Below are 25,886 nucleotides of genomic sequence, written 5' to 3'. Positions count from 1 at the left end.
TTCAGACTGGAGACCCCACTGACCAAAACCACTGCTGGGACTGTTGCTAATACAAACAGCTGGGAAATAGTTGGGGTTGAGGGGTGGGAAGTGGCTCTACCAAGCCAGCTGAGCTAGGGAAAGCTGGTTTGCCAATATACCAGAAGAAGAGAGAGATACGGGGTTCCAGAACTCTCCTTCTGTGACTCATCTCTTCTGAAGCCCCTGCACCCAACCTCAGTGCTGGGAGACGCATATCACTGAGCACATTTGCTCAAGTCTCTGAGCACTTGTCCAGTCTTGTTTCCATCTCCAGTGGGTTTCATCTCATGCCTCATTCCTGTGGTATTCTCATGAATTTCTTTTCATCAAGTTAGGTCAAATCATATCAGATTCTACAAGACAGTCACCTGGCATGACAGTCATCCCTGTGGTCACCTTCACTAGGCTGAGCTGGGGGAGTTGACTAGAGGCGTTGTGTAGCCCTGGGCTTTCACCAAAGGTCAATACACCAAGCAAACACAGTGTTTCATATTTTAATCTGGGTGTTGACCCTCATGGTTTGTGTATCTTTGGGTACATTATTTAACTCTTTTGCTCTTTACATATGATACAATGAAAATATACTATTTAGAAAACATACCATTTAGAGTAGATTTCAAACTTAGCACAGTCTAACTAAGTCAGGGATCCATAAGTACATACCCCCCCCCCAGTTCCTCTTTCTTCTGTCATCTTATAAGGTTTAGAGGGACAGCTAGGGTGCTGCCAGGGAGATTGATATATTTTTTTTTTAATAATCAGAATTTCTTCCTAGGCACAAAATGATAGAAGTGTGGTGTGTGAGAGGGGCATTTTAGACATCATCCAGCATGAGGCTTACTTTTCTCCTTCCACAATGTCCTTTCTTCTGAAGGTTAGAAACCCCTGAGTACACAGATGTACAAAACAGTTACATACACCAGACGTTTGCTGATAATAAAACATAAGAAACATATTTTAAAATATTCTTTAAGCAGGATGGTGGTGGTACATGCCTTTAATCCCAGCACTCGGGAGGCAGAGGCAGAGGCAGGCGGGTTTCTGTGAGTTCAAGACCAGCCTGGTCTACAAGAGCTAGTTCCAGGACAGCCACAGAGAAACCCTGTCTTAAAAAACCAAAACCAAACAAACAAACAAACAAAAAAATCCTTTAATATGCATACAGTTTTCTATTATTAAACATGAAGTAAATTTGTATACTGATAAGATGGGTGTACTTATTTTTTCATAAAAAATTAAATCTTGACTGAATATTTGTAGGTTATCATCAACATCTTTTGGATTTTGACCATCCACAATGAGAACACCAATTAATATAAACATAGGGCAGACATTTGTTTTGGGACATTGCAGAAATTGTTGGAAATTCTGCTCTAATCTCAAGCCAAATTCACTGAACAATTTTTGTTTTTGTTTTGAGAGAGGGTCTCTTGAAGTCCAGACTGGCTTTAACTTGTGTGCATGTCTGAGGAAGACAGCCTGGCCTTGAACTTGTGCGTATATCTGAGAATGACCTTACCTTTTGATGTTCCTGCCCCCATTTAATGACTTTTAAAATGAAACTCAAGTCAGCAACTTCCACAGTACTTCAATTTTCTTGTATATTTTTAAGACGGAGTTTCACTATACACCCAGTCTGGCCAGGAACTGGAGGTAAGTCTCCTGCCTTAGCCTTCTCAGTGCTAGGATTACAGGCATACCCCCTGAGACCAGGTTCAGCCCAGCCTGACCTCAAGCCTTGTCTCTGTTTCTGCTCACCATCTACGCTCCTCTTTGTCAACCAATCTTGGCTCACACTTCAATCTGAGTTTAGTGTCCCTGGCTCTGGTGACCCTTCCTGTCCCTAGATACAGCTGCTCTGGCTTCCTTGTAAGACTAGATGCCCCACAGCCCAGACTCACTGAAGATATCTGCTGTATACATCACCCCCTCTTCTTGGCTGAAGGCCAGGCTATTTTCCCTGTCCCTCACTGAGCAGCCACCCTCCACCTTGCCCTACCACTCCCTGCTTAAAGATGCAGAAAGGCCAGCTGAACCCAGTTCATGTATGTTTAACCAAGACCAAAAATGCCATGGCTGAATGATAGCACAGGTTCAGCAACGTACAGGCTCATCCACATTTACAGTACACCCTGGCACGGCTGAGGATGCTGTCCCTTGTCCCAGCCCTGGAGCCCTGGCTTTCGTTTCTGTTGAAGAATCAAAATTCTCTTCATGGGAACCCTTAACTTTTGGGGTGTCCACGGGCAGGAGGGGGTGCTCCTACTACTTCCCGAGATGCTGTGCAGCATCCTCCTAATCTGGGAAGAGGGGCCAAACAGAAGCAGTGGGCTCAGAAGCAACAAAGGCCTTCTGCGCAAGTGCTGGGCCGTTTGCAGCAGCGCGGTGGAGGGAGCTCTCCTTCCGCATCCTAGGCCTCGAAGGGGGATGCTAGTCACTGGAAATCATGTGTTCCTGATTTTCACTAATTTCTTTTCAAAAGTCCTTGAAGAGGGCCTGGCAGGGCTGGAGCCTCAGTCCACTTGCTTCAACTCCCTGCTTGGTCACTTACAAAAGGCAGAGAGGGGCTGACAACGCCGCCCGCTGCAACGCTGACTCTTCCTTGTGTTCACTCCAGGACCCAGTTGGTCCCCGGTGCCACCAAGTTCATGGTGGTTCCGTCTTCCTAGCTAAGCCAATCTATTGACAGACATGGCCAGGGGTGTGGCTCCTAGGTGATTCAAGAACCCATCAAATTGACAATCAATAGTAACCACATTCATAGTTAATATTAATCAATACCAACAAAGGAAAAAAAAATCAAAAAAAAACAAAACCGAGAGGTCATTGAAAACCCCCGGAACAAAAATTTATATGAACCTAGACACAAGGACAAATAGCTACTCATGATTAGCGCTTCTCCAGGTAAGAGAGACCCAGACCACCTCCTTGTTTTTGACGTTCCTAATACATTAAGGGAAATTGAAGGCGTAAAAAGCAAAACGAGGCACCAAACCAGTGCTACATATATGGTGGCATACCACGATACACTTTAGCAAGATAAAGACAAACAAACCAAACAAAAAGCCTCTGAACCTAATATAATTGTAATGGTCATAAGGTTCCGCCAAGATCTACCCCCCTTTCCCCTTTTTAATCGTAATTCACAGTACTCTGTAGTCAGAGCTGAGGTGAAACGAAGCTCTCAGATCGTAGAAAATGCCAGCGGTTCCTCTATGAGGCAGATCTGAATGCCATCTCCTCTGCTCAGCTCTGGAAGCAGTCTGTCTGTTAGTCACAGCCACTAGACCCGGGCCCTAAAGTGGCCCCTTCGGGGAAGTCGTTTTCCTAGGCAAGCTGCTTGGCAGGGTGTAGGTGGTCATGACTTTTTGGCAACTTTATATAACGTTCATGCAGCTAGAGCCACAGTTGCTTCACTTTGTGGGTTCAAGAAGCCCTTTAGAGAAAGAATTCGACGCTCTACCTCCCCGCCCCACAGAGGTACACTTTCCTCCTTGAAAATCTCTAGGATTCTGGCCTCTGGTCTTCAGGGTGACCCTGGCCCAACAGGCTGTGACGCTCCTTGGGATCTTTTTGAACCCTGATTGACTCCAATCCAGCCTGGCACCTGGGGCGGTGGAGGGGGCTGGGGAGGGGCGGGGCCAGGCTCCGGACCCCGCCCACCAGCGGACCTCCTGGGATTGCCCGAGCGCAGGACGCAGCCCAGACTCTGGAGCTACGGGTGCGCCTCGCTGCGCTGTCCCTGGTCACCGCTAGAGCCATGAAGATGCATTTCTGCATCCCGGTGTCCCAGCAGCGGCCTGACGCGCTGGGGGGCCGCTACGTGGTGGGTCTGGTGCCCCGGGGCTCGCTGGGTGGGGAGGGTCTTGCTCCCGCCCTCCGCCCACCCCAAGCCATTACCATGCTCGTCTTGGATAACACCCCGGCGGGTATCTGTGCTTTCAGCTGTACTCCGTGTACCTGGACGGGTTCCTCTTCTGCAAGGTACGCTACAGCCAGCTGCACCGCTGGAATGAACAGGTGAGCCTGGTGGGAAAAGTGTGCACAAGGGTTTGGGCTGTGTGACTCTGAAAGGCCCTTGGGGACTGTGTGCGTAGCGGGGGGGGGGGGAGGGGGGAAGCGTGTAGCCCGACCCCTAATCTGTGAACTACACTCATTCTTTAAAAGCCAGAGCTAACTCCTGTGCCAACATCTCCAACATTAGCTTATAACATGAACAGGACCATATCCACCTCCTTCCTCTGGCTCCCTGCACTCATGGTCCTCACACCTCTCCCAGAGTGAGGGCAAGTGGGACAAGAGGAATTACGGAGGGTGTCTTTGGTGCCCTCTCTGTTTCCAGTCCTGACTCTTCGGGCCCACCTCTCCAAGCCCCTTTGCTGGCAAACCCAAGACCAGCTAAAGGGCCACACTCAGAGCGGATTGGGTTGTGGCACCTCAACAGAAAGAGTCACAGACTCAAAAGCATCCCACGCTATCCAGGAGGACTTCTGGGAGGAAGGGGGCTTGAGAAGGGACTGGTTCCAGATTGCCCAGGAGAGGTATTTCAAGCAGAGGATGTGACAGTGGCAGATCTAACAGGAAGTGAGAACAGGGAGAGATGAAGAGAAAAGCCAGGCAAGGTGTCACATCCTTATAATCCTAGCCCATGGGAGACTGAGGCAGGGGGATGGAGAATTCAGAACTAGCCTGGGCCTGTGTAGTCAGACTTGTTCCAGCCCAAACAGGAAAGGGTGGGTAGGAAAATCAGATTAGGTCTGAATGAGGAAGGAGCCAGGTAGTTTGGCTCGGGGTAGGGAGGACCCCTGAGGCAGGGAGGAGCAGCCTAACCATGTCCGTGAGGAGCACCCTAGCCATGTCCGTGAGGAGCACCTAACCATTTGAGAGGTTTTTCAGAGTCCCCCTTCTGCTGACGCTCCCTGTGCAGCCCTGGGCCCTGCAAGCTGACATTGCCTTCACAGACATCTCTAGATCTGGGGGAAGTGACACAGCAAGGGGACAGAGGCATCAATCAAGCTGGTTGTATCCCTAAAGGCACAGAGAGCTGGCCAGGACACTCACAGGGCAGGCATTAGCAGGTTCAGCAGCAGTTACCCAGGGAGTCACGGGGGATGGGGTGGGGAGATGGAGGGGAACAAGGCTGCAGCTGACCATGTCAGAGAGCACAGGTCATACCTCACCTCAGAGGCACACCCTTCTCTTTCCCAGACTAGCTCTCCACATACCCCAGGCAGCAAGAACTCACGGCCACATCACCTGGACAGATAGATAACCCTTCTTAATCTTACAGGTGCTCAATATGTGGGCTATAAATTCAATTCCTTCCTCCCTCTCTCCCTCCCACTCCCTCCACCCCCCTTTCTTCCTCTTTCTTTTTGAGTCAGGGTCTCACCATGTAACTCTGGCTGGCCTGGAACTTACTATGTAGACCAGGTTGATGGGCCCTCCAGCCTCTGCCTCGCAAGTGCTGGGATTAAAGTTGTGCACCACCACAGCTGAAAACCATGTTGCTAAAGCTATAGTCTTTATTTGACATAAAGCACACATAATAAAGGCTTCATACAGAATTCTTAAGGAAATCAGACTGTACACACACACACACACACACACGTACAATGCCTTTCCTTCTTTATTGGGCTTTGTATTCGGCCAGATTAAGAATTTGGGTCTAGCAAAATGGTTCAGCGGCACTTGCTGCAAATCCTGTTGATCCGAGTTCAATCCCAGGGGCTGACATGGCTGAAGATCACCAACTCCTGCAGGTTGTCCTCTGACCTCACACACGTGCTCCTCCTCAACAGTCGAATAAACGGAATGAAAATTTTAATAAAGATTTTAGAGCCATTTCACATCCATGAAAAAAAAAAAAGGAAAAATAAAAACTGGGAGAGAAGGAGAAGGATCTGGGAAAACCCTTCAACTATTGATGCCAGTGTGGAGAAGACACACCCACTTATACACACACACACACACACACGTACAGACATGCATACACACATACACTCATGGACATACATGAACATACATACACAGACAGGCACACACATGTGCACTCCCTCTCGAGCATGTGTGCACAAGCACACACACATGCACAGACAGGCATACATATACACACACACACATGCACACACACACCAGGCTGAGGAGGGTGTGGCTCAGTTGTACAGTGCTTGCCCAGCACATTTGAAGCCTTGGTTTTGATCACCAGTATTTTGTGAACCAGGCATGCTAGCACATGCCTGTGACCCTGCACTTGGGGAGTGGAGGCTGGAGGGTCAGAAGTTCAAGATCATCTTCAACTACACATTGAGTTCAAGGCCAGCCTAGGAAACAATAAAACAGACAACAAGAACAACAAAGCAACATGCAAAACCTCAGACAGAAACGTGTGTCCTAATGACATCAGGAGGGCTTCCCTTCTGATGTCTTTCATGGAGTCTTGATGGAGACTGAACTCTAGAAGTCTTGCTATGTTAGTGGCTGTAACAGCCAAATTCTGCTGAGCCCAGGCGAGAGGTCTGTGCTGGGGAATTGGACCTTAGAGACAACGGTTGACTTTTGGCCGAGTTTACTCAGCTCACTGCATATTTCTCATCCCCCCCCCCTCCTTAGACTGTATTCAACTTGAAAGGCCAGAGATTTCTTGTGGGACCAGTCCTTGCTGTAAAACCTGCTGGGAGGAATTCTGCTTTGTGACAGGCCATAGTTTCTCAGCCCTGTTGGCTTTTCCCACTTCATGGCCTCAGGGCAGGGGTGCCCCTAGATTCAGTCCAGCAAATGGGTGATTCTGGTGGTCCTGTTGACTAGAGCTAATTAGGGAATGTCTGTGACACACCAAAGAAGACAGTTCCCTTTTCGTCATCCCTTAATCAAGAAATGACTGCACACGAAGAAGACAGGTTTCTGCTTCCACTGATGAAGCGAGGGGAGATAGAGGATGTGGGTGTCCTGGTCGGTGAAGTAGCCCTGGCTGATAGTACAGCAGCTGGACCCTTTGACTCTTGGGTGTGGCAGGAACATTTCCTGGGGTTTAAAGGAAGCATAGTTGTGAGAATGTTTGATACCAGAGCTGATGAGAGCTGGATATTAGACAGGGGTTAGGGAGGCACAAGGCAAAGGGCCATGATGGGAGCTTTAATGCCACCTCTCAAAGATGATTGTCTGACAATGTGACCCTGTCACTTCAAGACAGATCTTCTCATTTCCTGAAGAGAATACAGAACATCAGGTATCTGGTTTTGGTGTGTGTGTGTGTGTGTGTGTGTGTGTGTGTGTGTGTGTTTTATAAGCTCATTGTTGTAGCAACAGTTTTAGCTTATAAAAAAGTACAGAGGTCCCACACACCAGGCATTCAGTTTTCTCTACTCTTCAATGTATTTTAAAGATTTGTTTATGTGTTTGTTTGTTTATTTGTTTATTTATTTACTTTTGAGACAGGATTTCTCTGTGTAATTTTGGAGCTTGTCCTGGAACTCACTTTGTAGAACCAGGCTGGCCTCAAACTCACAGAGATCTGCCTGCCTCTGCCTTCTGAGTGCCATCAACGCCCAGCTTAAATATTTATTTTAAAAGAATGTTTTAAATGTATACAAGTATTCTTCCTGTATGTATGTGCATCATGTGTGCTTACCCTCAGAGTTCAGAAGAGTGTCAGATCCTATGAAGATGAAGTTACAGATGGTTGTGAGCTACCATGTGGGTGTTTAGAACCAAACCCAGGGCCCCCAGATGAACACCAGTGCTCTGGACACCTCCCTAGTTTGGTGTCCTCTGTCTTAACACACCTTTAGTGTGCACAGTTGCTACAGTGACCCAATCAGCAAGGATGCACTAACTGCACCCATAACTTATTCAGATCTGATTAGCTTTTGTCTAATATCCAGTTTCTGTTCAGGACCCAGTACTTGGGCACCACGTACTCAAACACAGGCACCAACTAGGGGCACTTCACATCTAGTCATAGCGCCATCTGTATGTACATCACATTCATCAGGAGTTCATAAGAAAGCATTCACACTGGTCATTCTAGACTCCTTTTACCTGTAAACTACTACAGCACTCCCTGCCACTCCTTTGCTTCGTTGCTGGTGTTTGGGTGCTGGACAGTAGCGTGAGAATTAACTTACACGCCAGTGGAGAACAACTTCAACAGTATAGCACTTACGCACAGCCGATCTTTGTGCATTCTTCATGTGGACGTCACACATTCCTGTAGTTTCCTGGGCCATTGCTTCCCCTCACTTCTTTCAGTGAGATGGTGCAGGGTGTTTGCAATTCAGTTAGAGCCTTCTGTCACACGCCTCTCCATCCTGAGAGTCTCCCAGCTACCTAAAGAATTTTTAAAATATTTGCAGATGTCAAGCTTGTGCTGAAAAGTTTAGCTTGCCTGGACAAGGGTAGAGCATTATACCCCCTGAATATTGTCTAGCACAGGTAGACTTACTACCCTCAAATGTCTGTGTGCTTTACTTATTCAGTACCATCCTGTCCCAAAGCCCTGGTGACAAGTGATCTTTTTATTATCTTTTATTTTTACCTTTTTTCAGGTGGTCATATAATTGAAATCATACAGTAGCTTTTCCAGACTAGCTTCTTGCACTTAGCAACATGCATCGAAGGCTCACCTGAATCTTTTTGTGGCTGGATAGTTCCCTTCTTTTCATGGATGAACAATATCCTATTGTAGGAATAGATCACTGCTTACCCTTCATATTTTGAAGGGCATTTCTACAGGGTTACACATAAAACTGCCATAAACATTTATAAGCAGAGTTTTGAAGATTTGTTTTTATTTGTGTGGTGTGTGTGTGTGATGTGGAGTGTGTGTGTGTGGTATGTGTGTATGGTGTGTGTGATGTGTGGTGTGTGTAATATGTATGTGTGATATGTGTGTGTGGTGTGTGTGATTTGTGTGTGTGTGATGTGTGTATATGTGGTGTGGTGTGTGTGTGTGGTGTGTGATGTGTGGGTGTGTGTGATATATGTGTGTGTGGTATGGGTGTGATGTGTGGTGTGTGTACGATGTGTGTGTGATTGTGTGTGTGATATGTGTATATGTGGTATGGTGTGTGTGTGTGGTGTGTGATGTGTGGGTGTGTGTGTGGTACGTGTATGATTTGTGTGTGTGTGTGATATATGTGTGGTATGTGTGTGATGTGTGGTGTGTGTGATTTGTGTGTATGCGTGATATATGTGTGATGTGTGTATGTGCAGTGTGTGGTGTGTGTGATGAGTGGTGTGTGTGTGATGAATGTGTGTGATGTGTGGTATGCAGGTGCCTTTGGAGACCAGAAGAAGCTGTCAGAGCTCTTGCTGCTAGAGTCACAGGCAGTTGTGATCTGCCTAGTGAGGTGCTAGGAACCGAACTTGGGTCCTCTGGAGGAGCAGCCAGTGACCCTAGCAGCTGAGCCATCTCCCAGGCACCATATGCGGATTTTGTGAGGACATTGTCTTCAGATCAGTTCAGTAATGTGCTCCAAGTGTGACTGTTGGATCCTATAGTGAGGCTATGCTTAACACTGTAAGAAATTACCAAAGTGTCTCCCAAAGTGGCTGTACTGTTTTGTATTCTCTGCTGGATATGTTTTTTAAAATTGAAGCACAAAAATAAATGCTGGCATTGAATGTGGTTCTCTAAAAACTGAACAACAGCTGAGCAATAAGCAGCAGGAAGCCGTAATCTGTTCATAGCCAGACAGCTAATAACCTCTCTATATTAAGACCAACATTTGGCCGGTAGAAATTTCTGGGTCAATAGAGATGCTGTATATGTGCTCCAACAATTTGGTAGCAACTTGACACGTGTTACTGTTCACCAAACACATGGAATGTGGCTAGTATGTATGACTTAGCAGCAGACTTTAAATTTTATCTCATTTAAATAAGTTAAGTGTAACTTTACTTACAAGTGGCTAATTGCATTTGTGCAGGTGTCATAGCTGTAGATCACTGGAACCATTTTGCAGGGGCAGACACGGCAGAGGAGTCTTACAGTGAAGTATTACCTGAGATGCTGTGTTAGGAGATAGGAGGCCATAAGGGAAGCAGACAGACAGCCTAGATGGCTGCTGTTACAATCCAGAGAACAAGTGCTAGCAGGTTTCACCAGCACAGGGGTACTGGGGCAAAGAGCTAGCGACTATGTGAATTGCCAGGTACATGCATGATTATGGCAAAGGGGACTGAAGCGAAAGGGGAATCTGAGGTCTTGTCTTTCTGCTGCCTCCTTTCTCGTGAGGCTGGTTCCACTGTTTAAGCTGAGGGCTCTGGAATCATCAGGTTTTAGCCCCCAGGACTCTATTATGAGTAGGTTTTCCCACCAGCCTGGTCCCACCGCTGCGCCAGCCCCAAATAACACACAGAGATGCTGTATTAGATATAATTCTGTTGGCCAGGTACTAATTTCTTATCGGCTAGCTCTGTCTTAAATATTAACCCATTTCTATTAATCTAAGTACTTCCATGTGGTCTCATCTTATCGGAGAGTGGGCCTGGACTTCTGTTCTCTTAAGTCTCTCCATTTTGACTCTCCTCCCTACTACTTCCAGAATCCTCCTTGTCTCCTAGTCCCACCTATCTTGCTTTTCTATTGGCCAACAGTGCTTTATTCATTAACCAATATGAGAAACATATTTACAGAATGAAATCTCCCATCAGGACTCTGGCTGGTTTCCTTCACATTTAAAAATTATTATTATTGCATGTGTGTGTATGTGCATGCATGGGTGTGTGAATGTAGGTGCCTGCAGAAGCCAGTGGCATTGGATCCTCTTGGAGCGGAGTTACAGGCAGTTGTGAGCTTCCTGAAATACGGTGGTGGCAGCTAAATCTGAGTCCTCTGTAAGAGCCTCGTGTATTTTAATTTACGTGCCATCTCTCCAGCCCCTGAAAGTTATTTTGATAAAAAATAACTGCCACCATAGTCTTAGGTTCGATATGGTGGGTAATGTGAAAGGACCTGCCTGGGATTCTACTGGACTTTATGTCAGCTGTATATGACTATGTGATCAGCCCTGTCCCATAGAAATGACATGAAAGGCAGATATTTAAGCCTAGGTGGCCACATTAATTATAGTAAAAAGAGCCAAGAATGATCACACACACCTGTAATTTGACTTGGAGGGCAGACTGAGGAGGATCTCTGTGAGTTCGAGGCCAGCCTGGTCTACACAGTGAGTTCCAGGACAGCCGGGGCTACAGAGAGAGACAAATCAAAAGTTAAAAAAAAAAAAAAAAACAAAACTGACTATAGTCTCTGACCTTTCAGATATAGAACTAGTTTAGGGAAACGTGTGCTATGAGTGGCGGACAGCCTTATAAAAATATGAAAATATAGCCTGGCTTCACCAGAGCAAGATTGGAGTTATGGGGGCATGTGTGGGATGCGTAGTGAGGGATGTTCCTCCGAAAGGAAATGTCCTCCTCATCCCCCGCTTTGGCCTCTGACAGGGGTCATTTTATCTTTCCTTTTAAATAAAGGGCTCCAAGACAGGACTCTCTGTCGCACCAACCTTGAGTGAGTGTCTCACTTTGACTGTCTTGGGACCTTTCAGCTGAGACGAGTGTTTGGAAACTGCCTGCCCCCTTTCCCGCCAAAGTACTACCTGGCGATGACTGCCTCCATGGCTGAAGAGAGGAGGGACCGGCTGGAACGCTACCTGCAAAATGGTATGTGCTTGAACTCTGTTTAATAGCTGTATTGCAGCGTAAATTCCTCGTCACAAAGCCATCTGTCTTAAAGCCCTTATTTGGCATTTTTTACACAGTTATATAATTGTGCAAACCATCACTGTAATCTAGTTTTAGAATATGGTCATCACCCCCACAGGAGACTTTATGTCCATCGCAGTTACTTCCCATTTTAGCCTCCTCCCACCAGGCACAGGAAGCCGCAATGGCGTTCTTCATGTAGAGTACTTAAAGTAGTTTAAGACTTATTCTGGAGTGTTGTATATTAGTTAGATTGAGGAACTGAAGAATTAAGACAAAATGATGGGTTGAGCTGAACCTTTGTGTAGGAAGCTTCTCGGGGCACAATATAAGTACCTGCTAACTAACAGTGCTGGAATTAAAGACGTATGCCATCACCACCCGGCCTGAACTACCTTTCTGATAGGGCCCAGAACCACTTGCCTGGCATGGCACCACCTACAATGGTCTAGGTCCTCCTCCATCAATTGTTAATTATGACATTACCCCACAGTCAGGCCCACAGACCAATCTGATCAGTTGAGGCTGTGCTATCACACAACTGACAGTTAGTGTTAAGCAGGACAACACACAGTGTCTTCCTTTGGCCTCTGTGCATGAACATGTGTACTGGAATACACATATGCAACACACAGACTCACATGCAATAAATATTTTTGAGCATGTGTGCTCATGTGCATGTGTGCACGCGTGTACACACACACACAGGTTTCTCATGTTATATACTCTGCCTCTTTAGCTTTTATGGAACCCCAGTCTTGCTGGGGAGAGCGCAGCTCTGTGCTAATGTAGAACACTGTTGAATGTTGTTTGGTAAAATTTGAAAAGAACAACACCACCAACAAACAAACAAACAAAAAACAAAGAGGAGAAGGAAGGGAGTTTAGAGAGATGTAGAAGTGTGTGAGTTTAGCTCAGATAGATTCAGGAAAGGGCCCTGGGGACTTGGACTCAGCCTTCTTTAGCTCTGTCCCCATGGATGTTGCTTTAAAGCTAAGGGGAAGAAGAAACATTGTGTATAAGTCAAGAACGAGACACTTTAAATCTCTGTGGATGCTTGGCACTTAGTTTTTTTTTTAGATTCATTTAATTTTATCCTATGCATGTGCATGCTTTGCCTATTTGTATATATATGCACATGTGTGTGCCTTGGAGATCAGAAGAGGGTTTCTGATCTCCTGTAACTAGAGTTATGTGTGGTTGTGAGACACGTGTGGGTGCTGGGAACTGAACCTGGGTACTCTACAAGAGCAACATGCACTCATATCCACTCAGTCATCTCTGCAGCCCCCTGCTTTGCCCCCCAACTCACATACATGTGCATATAGTGGAAACTGAAGCCAGAGCCTTGCACATTCTACACTGAACTACACCCCCAGCCCCTGCTGTCCCTCTGGGGGTAGCCTCTTGAGAGCTCCTATCACGTGATGAGGCAGGTGATTTGGGCAAACTTAAAAAATTCAGATTACCAAGAGTCTCTCCAACCTGGCTGTCTAAACCCAACTTGTGATATATTTTTGCCTCTTGTAATAGTTTTATCATCATCCCAGAGGGTAATAGGGTGGCTACTGAGTAATATGGGTAGCTTGAGTAGAGTGAGGTTCCTGGGAACACCAGGCCACCTCAAGGGGGCAGACTCTGTCAGTTGTCCTGTATTTAAAACCTCTCCTTTACTTTCTGGAAGGTTATACTGCTAGGGCAAGATCTCAGAACTCCTGGGAGATGGCAATGGACAGAGCTCTGAGCAGCTCATGCTAACTGGCTTGCTTTCTGTATTTTTCAGTAGCTGCGGACCCTCATGTGACAAGAAGCGATGTCTTCACCGAGTTTTTAACCCGGGTGCAGATGGTAAGCTTCCTTCCTTCCTGAGCAGAGCCATCAACCTCCACAGAGCCTGCCCGCTTCCCATGTGCACACTTTCTGATCTTGGATGAAGTAGAGTCATTTCTAGTAAGCTGGAGGCTGCTTCCTGCTCAGATCCTACACGGGAGATGAAATGTGTCACTCACTTGTTCTGTAGCCTATGTGCCATGCATCCCCATGTTAGTCCCCAGAAAGGCAGAGAAGGAGCGGGAGTTTACACTCAGGGACCCCATAATGAGACCCAAGGGCTGTAGCTGAGCTGTCCAAGAGCACCAAAGGCAGACATCGGGACCTTGGGCCCTGCTGGCTGCTGTCTCTGTCTTCCTCACTTCATTGTTCATGGAGAACACTCAGCCTAAACAGTGGCATAAAGCAGCCCCTTGCCCTGGACCAGGAGCCATTGGTCACTTAGCACCTAGGCTGAAACCTTGGTGAGCCATTTGCTTAGCGTGCCTTTAATTCCCTTTGCACGTGTGGAGACATTTTTTATGCCTGTGCTTGGGACCAGACAAGCAGCTGCAGATCTGGCTTGGTGATGGTGAATTTGGCTTGGGAGTAAGGTGGCAATATTTTGATTTCTGTGACTTGGGGTGATGCATTCAGATTCCCTTCCCTTCCCCACCCCTCCTGTGTGTCACCTGAGAGCTAGACCTTTATGGGTGCTTGGGAGTATCTAAAACGGCTTAATTCTGAGATTACCCAAGCAAGAGGTGGATAATTTTTATCGAAAGACCTTTTTTCCCCTCCAAAACAGATGCCCCTTTGTTTATCTGGAAGCAACTCAGACTTCACACCATTGCTTCGGCCCTTCTCCAGATGACTCCTCACCTCTGCTCTGTCCTGTCAAAGAACCTCCATTAAATCCCTGTCCCCTTCCAATCTATCTCCCTGCACACAGCGGGGACAGGCGGTGGCTCCCTCTGTGAAGGGTGTGGAAACTGATGGCTGTCTTTTTATTTACAGCACACATTAAACATCACCACCAAGAAAGCCACTCTGGCTGTATTTCTGCCCAATGGAAGGAACATTAACGTGGACGTTCTAACATCAGACACGGCCGAAAGGGTCCTCGAGGTAAGCTTTGTTTAGCTTCAGCTCCAAGAAATGCAGAGGCAGCCGTTAGGAGGTGATTGCCTTCCAGAAGTTCCCTGCCTATCTATCCTTTTGCTCTGTGGATGGTCTATCCATAGAGATGCTGCGTGTAAGTCATTCCCAAAGGGAGACTGACTGAGGAAGCCATGACATAATCCATCCTCGGGGGTCTCCTTGATTTTACACTTCCCGAGACTTCTGGGGGTTTCCTAAGGTTGTGACTACTTTCCTGCCATTCAGCAGGCTGGGCCCTGGTAATATGTGGAAGGCTCTGTCGTGGATGCTCATGGATGAGAGCAGGAAGGAGGGTGGTGCCTGGCAGAGAGTGGCAGGGGCACTTCGTTCTTGGCAGGCAGGAAGTCTTTCTTGAAGCTTTCTCCTCATACAGGAAGCCCCAGAAGCTGCATCCCATAGGGCCAAAGGCTGACACCAAGGGCGACCCATGTTTGAGGAATTTTGAGGATGACAAAGAGCATTCTCCCAGCTTCAGATGTGGCCATCAGCAGCCCTGCCTCCTGGGCTGTATCCCTCTGCCCAGCTGGGTTGAAGAGGGAAGGTTGTCTTCCCAAGTCTTGAATGTGTAGGCTAGGAGAAGGAGGAGAGGGGTGGTCTGTGGTCCCTGCTAAGGAAAAGTAAATGGAGGTAGATTTTTGTGAGGCCACACTTTCTGGCAAATATGAAGCCACAGGTGTTGACATGAAATCCAGCTGATGTCAGAGAGCAGAAGCCTGGAGATGGAGTCCACGGAGCCAGGTCATAGTAAGTTACACTTAATGGTATCTGAAGTTTACGCTGGACCAAAGCCATGTGAGTTACACTTGACCGTGGCAGGAAGCATCAAAGAGAAATACCAGAACGTGCACATTTATACACCCCGAACAGTGGGAATGAATGCCTTTTGCTTGGTGCACACAGAAAGCGCAAGCCCCAGAGCTAGATGCCACAGAAAACTGATGTTTGTGGAGAAAACTGATGTCCTCCATCAGACAATAAGCACTGGAATAAATAATCCAGGACTTATGTATGTCCAAACCCAGGACTGGACAACTAGCCTCAGTAAAGCCCAGCGTGTCTGCCGAGGAGACTTTGGTTTTGTTTTAGTCACCATAATTTCCCATCTCCCCAAGATTTCCGGAATGAATGTTTCATTAGCTACTTCTGTCAGTGCCCCAACAGAAACAGTTTCTGGGACAAAGCTTTGCCTTGGTTCATGGTTTGGGAGGGTGTGGTCCATCATGGTGACACTTGTGACAACAGGAATGTACTGCTGTGACTTCTCACATGCGGGTAGACCAGGATTTCAGGTTTCTCTGTGCCCCAGAAGCTGCACCCAAATAACCACACAGAGACTTGATATTGATTATAAATGCTTGGCCGATAACTTGGGCTTGTTTCCAGTCAGCTCTTACAACTTAAATTAACCACTTCTGTTAATCTATGTGCTGCCCTGAGGCTCATTTACTTCATCTATGGACTTCCCAAGTTGCTTCTTCCACGTCTAGGTAGCGACTCCTCAGACTTCACCCTTCTTCCCAGCATTCTCTCTGCCCTGAAAATCCTGCCCAGCTATTGGCCAATCAGCTTTCTTTCTTTTTTCTTTTTCTTTTTTTCTTTTTGGTTTTTCAAGACTGAGTTTCTCTGTATTGCTTTGGAGTCTGTCCTGGAACTAGCTCTGTAGACCAGGCTGGCCTGGAACTCCCAGTGACCCTCCTGCCTCCTGGGATTAAAGGTGTGCTCCACCGACGCTGGGCTCCAATCAGTTTTTTAATTAGCAATAATAGCAAAACATTTTCACAATGTACAGAAGGATTCTTCCACAGCACAGGATACAAATCTGGGCTAAAAGTAAAACTGGCCCATAACATTTAAGTCCCAGCCCCACAAATTTACAATGGCTCCAGGTCCAAAATCCATGGCTCCATTTCCACAATCCCCAAATGCTGTTACCACCATCCGGGTAACCAGAGTTCAAATTCGTGAGCCCGTGGAGGGTTTTAGACTAGACTACAAAAATGTTTCTTTGGATGTGTGCTGGCCTGCGGAAGCTCTTGCTGTTGACGTGTACTGATCTCTTCCAGCTCTGTCTCCACATTCTGGAAGCGTGGCCATTAGCCTAATACTCCCCTCCCCCTTTTCTTGTTCTGGCCAAGGTGGTAGCACACAAACTCGGACTGTATCCAGAGCTCTTGGGCTACTTCGGCCTTTTCCTCATCCGGTGCTTCCCTGAGGGCAAACTCTCTGGTAAGATGGAAAAGGAGTGGATGGTGTGAGCAGGGGCTTGGCCCTGAGGTGTGGAGGGCACCCACAAAGGGACTGGACACCCCTCAGGGCGTGGTCTCTAAAGATTTGGGGAATGTAGCCAGGTGTGGTGGTGATCACTGTTAATCCCAGCACTCCGAGGTAGAGGTTGACAGACAGATCTCTGTGAGTTCAAGGACAGCCTGGTTTACATAATGAATTCCAGGACAGTCAGAGCTCCATAGTGGTGAGACCCTGTCTTCAACAAACAAACAAACAATGATTTGGAGAATGAAACACTGTGTTATTTCTCAGAGAGTGGGGACAAAGATTCCCCAGAGAGGTAGTGTGTCATTTCAACTTCATATTATGGTGATGTAGACAGGAGGGCCAGGTGGAAATGGGCAGACGGGAGCATGTAGACAGCCAGCCAGCCAAGTGAACGTGTAGACAGGCAGACAGCTGCCAAGTGTGCTCTATCTGCATTGGGGAACCAAGGCGTGCTGAAGGCTTAGGGACAGTTAGCTGGGAGTTCTCTGGGAGTTTCTTGCTTCACACACAGTGTATCAGATGACAGGTTGGTGTGTGGCCATGGGTCACTTGTCAGGTGCCCCTTGGTCTGCTGTGTCTACTAAGTTTTGGAGCCTTGTCTCCCCAAGATGATTTTTACATACCCACATGCCCCTACAGCCCCAATCCACCCTGTTAGGCAGCCCTCTTTCTACTGTGAAGGAAACATCATTTCTCAGTCTATGCTGGATGGGCGATGCAAGACAGATGTTGGTGTGCGAGTTCACCCTGCCTTGCAGTCATCGTTTTCCCTCAAGATGAAGTAAACAGCAGAACAAAAAACAAACAAAAACAAAAACCCAGACCAACAAACCAACAAACAGCTGTAAAAGGGGTTTCTACGGTCGAGGCAGGGGCTGAAAAGAACACAGTTTTACCCAATGCAGGTTAACTCGGAGTAGGATGTAGCCTGACCTCCGTGCTGCCCTTCCTCCCCCTCTGCAGTTGTGAAGAAGCTGGCTGACTTTGAGCTGCCTTCCGTCAGTCTTCAGAGTTCTGAGGTGGAAGACTGTAAGATAGGACTCAGGAAATGGTGAGTACCTGTGAGAGAGGCCTCTGTGTGAGAGAGAATGTGTCAGTCTCTGCAGCCTGAGAGAGGCAGGTGTTGGTGGAGTGGACTGGAATGGGTAACGGGGAGAGTTAGTGACTGCCGCTTTGCTATGGGATGGATGACTACCTACAGTAACCAAGGATTTGTGGTAAGTACAAGCAGAGCTGGTGTCCGCTGATCTGTGATAGTCCTTGAGGGCGGGGGGGGGGGGCGCATCTCAGCCAGTTGGCACTGAATTTGACCAGGTAAGCATTCAGCTCACACTCCCTAAGGCTATAAGCCAGGACCACCCACATTTAATTCCTACATTAAAAGGACACAAGTGTCTCTGTATGGAATGCTGCTATTTTCCTGGGGAATAGAAGTCCTACCAAGAATAAAACAGAATATCACAATGAAAGGTAGCTTGCTTTCCCAGTCCCGTCCTGCAATCTGGGACCCCAGCCATTATTAGCAGACCATGGTGAATTGCTATTCAAGCTGGCTCCATCCAGCTCAGTTATTCTGCAACCTGAGGATACAAATTTGAAAGAAAAAAAAAAGGGGGGATCTTGAAATCTAGGGATAGTGATGTACTTGATCCAATGCTACCTTGCTGGGTCTAGTTTGTGGCTTTGAATTCTGAAGGGCTAGCCCTCAGCTATTGAGAAACTTTTGAGAAACCACTAAAACCCTGTGGAATGGATATTTCAGAGGGGGAAAGGACTCTGCTTCCTTGTAAAAGTTTACACTATTCTGGAACTGTTTGCAATACTGTGTGTCTCTGAGCGTGGCTGTTCCTAGATCAGAGGATGTGAGCTAAGCCCCAGCTTGCCAAGCTTTCAGCCAAGTTATTCACACTCCTTAAGCGTTAATTTACATGTTTGTAAAATGGGAGCGTAATCCTCCTAGGACTACTGTGGAGGTTAAAGCAGTCCCACACACTCAGTAAATTTATTCATGTTTGTTATTGTCATATGGACACGAATGATAACAGTAGCTATAATAGAAAATCCTGGGACGTAGACTTCTCAAGTTCACACACTTTCCTGAGAACTGGGCATCAGAGGAATGTTGAGAATCCTTCCCCTCATCTAGAAGCCTGAGTTAGACATCAGGCAGTGCCTAAGTCGTCCTCAAATAGGTACACCCTAGATGGCTAGATGCAAATGCATATCACCATATCACCACCAGCACCTCCAACCAACAGATTGCTTTTGCTCCTGAATAGGAAGAGTCACGCTGCTGTAGCTGGAGCCCAGGGTCAGATTTCCACGAGGAAGAACTCCTGGGGTGTCCTGCCCTCTCTCCAGAGGAGGCCTTTACCAGTGGCAACAGGGTACAGGGAGGCCAGCTCCAGCGGCGGCTTGATTCTGGTGGGTGGGGCTTATCAGAAGGGCCTACCTGGAGTTTTAAGGATTTTTTTCATCCAGGACATCTCTGAGCACACCTCTCTACTGATGATATGGTTCCTTCAGAGGGCATTGGCTCTGGCAGCTCAGAGCCCAAGCCTGGAATGTGTCTCAGGGCTGTCTGGCTCTCATGCAACTCTCAGCCACATAGGGCCTTCAGAGGATTTGGACTTGTAGCTAAAGGGAATGATAGTTGGAAGGTTTCAGTTGCTTCTGTCTGCCAGTATGAGCTTGACCTTCAAACCCCATTTTCACCCTTTCATGGTCTGATCCAGCTCTCAGTAGTCACACCATACTCAGTGCAGTGAACTGCTTGCCTCTGGCTTCTGGTGAGTTCTACGTCACCCATATCTGCTCTTTGCATTTCTCTCCATTCTGAGAGCATCACTGTGTTTACACTGAATCCCAGGTTGTCTGGTGGTTCCCATCTCACAGACAGACATGGATCCTCTGACCCTTGCAAGTCACTCTGCTGAGACCCAGGGGGAATCTCTAGGCTTGAGGGCTTGGGTCTTCATATCTGTTATCAAAACAAGTTGATCAAGGCCATGGTTGGGATAAATTCAAGTTGCTTGTGAAGCACAGACGGAGGAGGGGTGCTGGCATCGTCTGGGGACCAGGGCCCAGAGAAGAGGGCATTGCAGAGCAGGCTTTAAGAGAAAGGATACATCAGGATGGGGGGTGTTGAGGCAGTGGCAAAGAAAGCATGGCTGGGTTGTAGAGTTGGTGTGGGGATGGTAGGGGATGAAAGGGAAATGAAAGCAGAGGTGTCCCACCGAGTGCCTCAGAAATGAGCAGGATAGATGATTCAGTTCCTACAGCCCCAAGAGTTGAAGGCTGCTCAGGAAAAGTCACACCACGGCTGAGACAGAGACTAAGTGTGAACCAGAATGTACACTATTCCCCTACAGCTCTCTGTGTGTGTGTGACCAAGTGTGAACAGGAATGCACACTGTCCCCCTAAAACACACACGATCTCTCTCTCTGTCTCTCTCTCTTTGTGTGTATGCGAGAGAGACCTTTACTGTAGAGCTTACAGGTAAAAGCTCACAATATAGAGAAGGCAGGACAAGGACACAGAAGGACTACAGGAATAAATCAAAAGCTAGGCAAGCACAGTGGTATAGTTTGTGAGAGAGGGGGACCCAGTTCCCAGGGTGGAGGGCCATTGCTCTTGAGAACATCTATCCTGGATAGGCATGTCACACAGGATCGTGCAATCGTGCAGGTACCTGAACCCGGCCCTGGACACTATGCTGATGGACTGCAGAGCCGCTGGAGACTTGCTGTACATGCAGGTGAGGTCAGCATTGGCCACCAGGATTGGGACTGCACACATTTCCCTAGTGGCTGGGAAATCTGTGTAGAATAGGCAATTCACAGACACGACCTAAGTGGAAGTTTCCAGGGACGGGGCGGGGAGATGAAAGGACAGTGATTGCTTAATGCGGGTGCAATGTTTTTGTTGGCTTTGGTCATTTTATCCCTTTTCTGTCACTGTTGTTTTGTTTCACTGGTATTGCTTGGAATTGGGTGGCCTTGAACTCCCGATTCATCTGCCCCAGCCTCCGAAGTGCTGGGGTTAGAGACATGAGCCCCTCTTCTCCAGTTTGTAGTCTTTGTTGGGAACGATGAGAGGTTTTGGTGTTTACAGTAGTAATGATTATACAATGCTAAATGTATACGAGGCCACACAATTGTACACGTCGGGACCATTAGAGCAGGGGCTGGAGAGATGGCTCGGGGGTCAAGAGTACGAGATGCTCCTGCATAGGAATGGGGTTGTTCCCAGCCCCCACATGGTGGCTCGCAACCCTAACTCTATTTTCAGGGATTTGACACCCTCTTCTGGCCTCCATGGGCACCAGGAACACACATGATTGTTGCTGGGGTTCCTTTTGAGCCTGGTCCCTCAGCCACCTTGCCCCAAATAAGCACACAGAGGTTATATTAATTATAAAACTGTTGGCCAATGACTAGGGCTTCTTACTGGCTAGCTCTGTCTTAATTAACCCATTTTTATTAATCCATGTATTTCTATGTGGTCTTGCCCCCTCATTACATGATGTACATACATACATGCACACACTCATACACAGGAAAAAAGCAAACAAAGCCCGTGTTGTAGCACACACCTGTAATCCCAGCACTGGGGAGGCAGAGGAAGAGAATTAGAAACTCAAAGTTATCTTTGGCTTCTTAAGTGAAAGTTCAAGGCTGGTCTGGAATTCATGAGACCTGTTATTTTTGTTTGTTTGTTTTAATTTAAAATATTATTTATTTTTATTTTATGTTTATTGGTATTTTGCCTGCATGTATGTCTTTGTGAGGGTGTCGGGTCCCCTGGAACTGGAGTCACAGACAGTTGTGGGTGTTGGGAATTGAACTCAGGACCTCTGGAAAAGCAGCCAGTGCTCTTAACATCTGAGCCATCTCTGTAGCCCTTAAATTATCTCATTTTTATATACAATAACAATAATAGCTTTGTCAATATACTTATTTTTTTTTAAAGACAGGGTCTTTCTATTCAGCTTTGGCTGGCCTGGAAGGTGCTCTGTAGATCAGACTGGCTTTGAACTCACAGGGCTCCTCCTGCCTTTGCCTCCTGAGTGCTGGGGTTAAAGCATTGCATTATTGTGTTCAACTCCTTATATTTATAATATTATTGTGATATTTATGGTTTTAGATTTGTATTGCCACATTACCTCTAGAAAGCCATATAAATTAAGTCTGTTGCATGTCACACTGTTTCTCCAAACCCCTGTCAGCTCTAATTGTGTATGTTTTAGCTTTGTCCAGTTAAGAGGCAAGAAACTCTGATTATTAGTGCGGCTGTGTATATGTATGCATTTGCCATTTGGACACCCTTTAGGTCAGCTGTCAATGTTGACCTGCTGTCCATTTTTGGTGACTTTACCTTTGTCCTATTGTTTTCTGTAAATTTTAACTCTTTGCCTCATTTAGCACCTGCATTTTAGTTTTGTTTCTGGTGTTTTGTGTACAGAAATGTGTACTTATATATAATTGCATATGATTGTTTTCGCATTCTGCCATCATATCTTAAAAATATAGTCCTTCCATCAAGATAAACATATTCATTTTTTTTTAAACTTTTTTTTTTTGGTCAAGATAGGCTTTCTCTGTGTAGCCCTGGCTGTCCTGGAACTCACTCTGTAGACCAGGCTGGCCTCGAACTCACAGAGATCTGCCTGTCTCTGCCTTCTGAGTGCTGGGATTAAAGACCTGCCAACATATCATTTTAAATTTTCTTCTTTAAAAAGATTCGTTTCTTAAGATCATACATGTACATGTATGTGCCTGTGTGGGTTTGTGCATGGAAGTGCAGGTGCCTGTGATGGCTGTGATGCCAGAGGCGTGGTCCCTGGAGCTGGAGTCACCGGTGGTGGCACCATCTTACACAGGTGATAACGACTGAACACTGGCTCTCTAAAGAGCGGCACGTGCTGTTAATGTTGCCCCCCATCGTCCTCACCTGCTTCTCTGCCTTTTAACGGAGCTTTATACTTTAATCTCTCCGGAGTTATTTCACTAGATGATATTGAAGTTACTTTGACTTTCTTTGCCAAGCATTATAATTGTCCCAAACTGTGGCTCGATCTTGTCCTACCTGCTCATTTAATGGTCCTAGGCCAGCTGTGTTGGTTCATTCAGGCACTTAGGAGGCTAAGTCAAGAGGATCACGAGTTTGAGGCCAGGCTGACCTCCATAAACAGTGCTCAGTATTAACACTGTCTTGGGGTTGGAGAGATGGCTCAGCAGTTAAGAGCACAGACTGCTCCTCCAGACGACACTGGTTCAATTCCCAGCTCACAACTATTACTCCAGTTCCCAACATCCTCACACAGACATACATGCAGGCACAACACCAATGCACATGAAATGAGGTAAACTCTTAAAAAGACCCTGTCAAGACAAAGCAACCAAAGAACAGTCTTTATAATCTGTCAAATCATTATGTAAGATCCATCAGGGCTAGGTTTTTAACCCTTTGTACAGATGAATTCTTTTCTACTAAAGTTGCTAATTGTATATTTGCTGTTTTAAGGCAGTACAGGACATTGAAATAGAATGGGTGAAGCCCACACAGGCTCAGAGGGAGGAACTCAAGGCACTCCAGGAGAAGGAGAATCAAACGAAGGTGAGTTAAGCATTGTACCAAGAGATGACCCTTGGAAGCGACTCCAGCACACATTAGAATCTGGCTGTTGCTGTCATTCACAAACCCATCAATCACAGTGAGAAAGCCTCCACTGGTCTTTTCGGTTCTATAATTAGTAAAGGCTTACTGTGTAAGGATCCTAGGGAAAAAATACAGCATATCAAGTCTGTGGCTAAGTTAATTGATATAGATCCTCCATATTATTATATAACTGTAGAATATTCTCCTTTGTGATTTTGTTATTGTTTAGTTTTCTTTAATTGGAAGCCAGCCTGTTAATATCGTTCACTGCTATGAATCACTTTGGCAGCAAGCACCACAGGGCCCAGGATTGCACCTACTTTTTTACTTCCTCATCCTATCCCTGTGTAAACTTCTGGTGATGGAGCAAACATGTTAGTTAGCACCACTTTACCTTGTGCACAGGTGTAAGGAGACTGAACTGAAGATGAATGAAATGACCCAAAGCAGTTTGATATAAATCAGAGATGAGCTAACCACTGTTCTTACAAATAAAGTTTTATTGGCACACAGTGGCACTTTTTCATTTGTGTGTCTAAAGTCATCTTTGTGCAACAGTGAAAGAGGTTCAAAGTTGCTATGGAGACAGTAGGCTGCCTAATGCCATGCTGGAGACCACATCCAGAACCTTACACATGCTAGGCAAGAGGCAAGTACTCATACGGAGCCACAACCCCTGACCTCTATTATGTTTCTGGAAAGAAGGGCCTGTGGATTTTCAAAAGAAAATGAGAGAACATGCCACCCATGGCTGTATGTGTCAAGTTGATTTTTTAAGGAAGTTTGTCTTACTTAAAAGCTTTGGTTTTATTTCTATTATTTGTGTGTGTGTGTGTGTGTGTGTGTGTGTGCATGCGCGCACAGGTGCTCACAGAGTCCAGAAGAAAGCATCAGATTCCTTGGAGCTGTTAAACAATTGTAGGTTGCCTAATGTGGGTGCTGGGAACTGAATTCCTGCTCCCTCTCTCCCCCACCCTTAAGAATAGCGAGTATTTTTAACCACTGAGCCATCTCTCTGGCCCCAGGTATAATGTTAGTAATTCCTCATGAATGGCCAACAAGTATTTTGAGTACAGTGCTTATTCATTAACTGCCTTGCAACAAGTAGCTTTACTTTTAATTAAATGCCTTCACTTCTTTTAGTATACAATAGCTAAACATTTATTGAGTTTTTAAGGTTTTCCTTCCTTCTTCTTTTGCTTTGGTGCTGGGGATTGAACTCGGGCCTTGTACATACTGGCAAGTGTTCTGCCTCTGAACCACTCCAGCCCTTATTTCACATCTTTAAAAAAGGCGACAAGAGTTGCGCTGGAAGATGGCTCAGTCGGTAAAGAGAACTTGCTGTTCTTACAGAAGACCCGGGTTTGGCCCTCAACACTTGATTGTTGGTTCACAACATCCATAGCTCCCCCAGGAGATCTGATGTCCTCTTCTGGCCTTAATGGGTACATACAAGGTACATAAACATATATGCTTCTGACTGAGATAGAATCACATCTGTTCTTTTGTTTTCTCAACTCTACTCTTCATTCATACCTGGGTGTGTTGGCTCCAAGGACTAAACAGAAGCAGGGTCAGGGGCCAGAGTGGGGAAGGAAGCAGAACTCAGAGCCCCATTTGTATGCTCTAGAAACAAAGGGCTTTGCTGGGAGCCTACCCTGTGGGTTTCACCAGCAGTAGCATCCCCCGTGAGCTCTATATCTGAGGATAGTGAGTGGTCTCTTCCACCTTGGAACAGTTTCTGGAGCTGTCCCAGGAGGTCCGGCACTATGGCTACATTCAACTGGATCCCTGTACCTGCAACCACCCAGAACCGGGCTGTGGGGCTGTAATTTCCATCGGCAACAACGAGATCAACTGCTGTGTAACCCTGCCGGATGGCCAGACCCAGGACATGGCTTTCCAGATGAGTGGAGTAAAGTGCTGGCAGGTGACTTTCCTAGTGAGTATCTGGCACCTCGCTTTGTCTGTCATTTAAAGTTTTCTTATGTGTGCTTCCTCAGGGAGATGCAGGACTCGTCTCCGGCCTTCACACCACATGTGCTTGGATCACTGCCCAGCCAAACATTATACTGTGAGGTTCTTTGTCCCAGCAGGGTCCCTCTGCCCTTGAGAACCTCAAATAAACACACAAGACTTACATGAACTATACAGCTGTTGTTGGCCGATGACTAGGCCTTCTCATTGACTAGCTCTGTCTTAATCATTAACCTATTTCTATTAATATAAGTATTTCCATGGAGTCTTATCT

General features: G+C 46.6%; 1 protein-coding gene across 1 annotated transcript in view; it reads left to right on the top strand.

The window, feature by feature from the left end:
* Positions 1 to 3,735: 3,735 nt before the first annotated feature.
* Positions 3,736 to 25,886, top strand: part of Snx31 (sorting nexin 31) — a 34,369-nt gene continuing 12,218 nt past the window's right edge. The window contains exons 1-10 of the mRNA XM_051202759.1: positions 3,736 to 3,847; positions 3,967 to 4,041; positions 11,574 to 11,688; positions 13,514 to 13,578; positions 14,557 to 14,667; positions 16,836 to 16,926; positions 17,938 to 18,025; positions 20,663 to 20,732; positions 23,501 to 23,593; positions 25,374 to 25,577. Of these exons, the coding sequence (XP_051058716.1) occupies positions 3,782 to 3,847; positions 3,967 to 4,041; positions 11,574 to 11,688; positions 13,514 to 13,578; positions 14,557 to 14,667; positions 16,836 to 16,926; positions 17,938 to 18,025; positions 20,663 to 20,732; positions 23,501 to 23,593; positions 25,374 to 25,577 (978 nt within the window). The 5' untranslated portion in view covers positions 3,736 to 3,781. The remainder of the gene's footprint in view (positions 3,848 to 3,966; positions 4,042 to 11,573; positions 11,689 to 13,513; positions 13,579 to 14,556; positions 14,668 to 16,835; positions 16,927 to 17,937; positions 18,026 to 20,662; positions 20,733 to 23,500; positions 23,594 to 25,373; positions 25,578 to 25,886) is intronic.

The sequence above is a fragment of the Phodopus roborovskii genome, unplaced genomic scaffold, assembly GCF_943737965.1.
Source record: "Phodopus roborovskii unplaced genomic scaffold, PHOROB, whole genome shotgun sequence".
NCBI lineage: Eukaryota > Metazoa > Chordata > Mammalia > Rodentia > Cricetidae > Phodopus > Phodopus roborovskii.
Note: the sequence above shows the minus strand (reverse complement) of the source record. Positions and strands in the feature narration are given on the sequence as shown.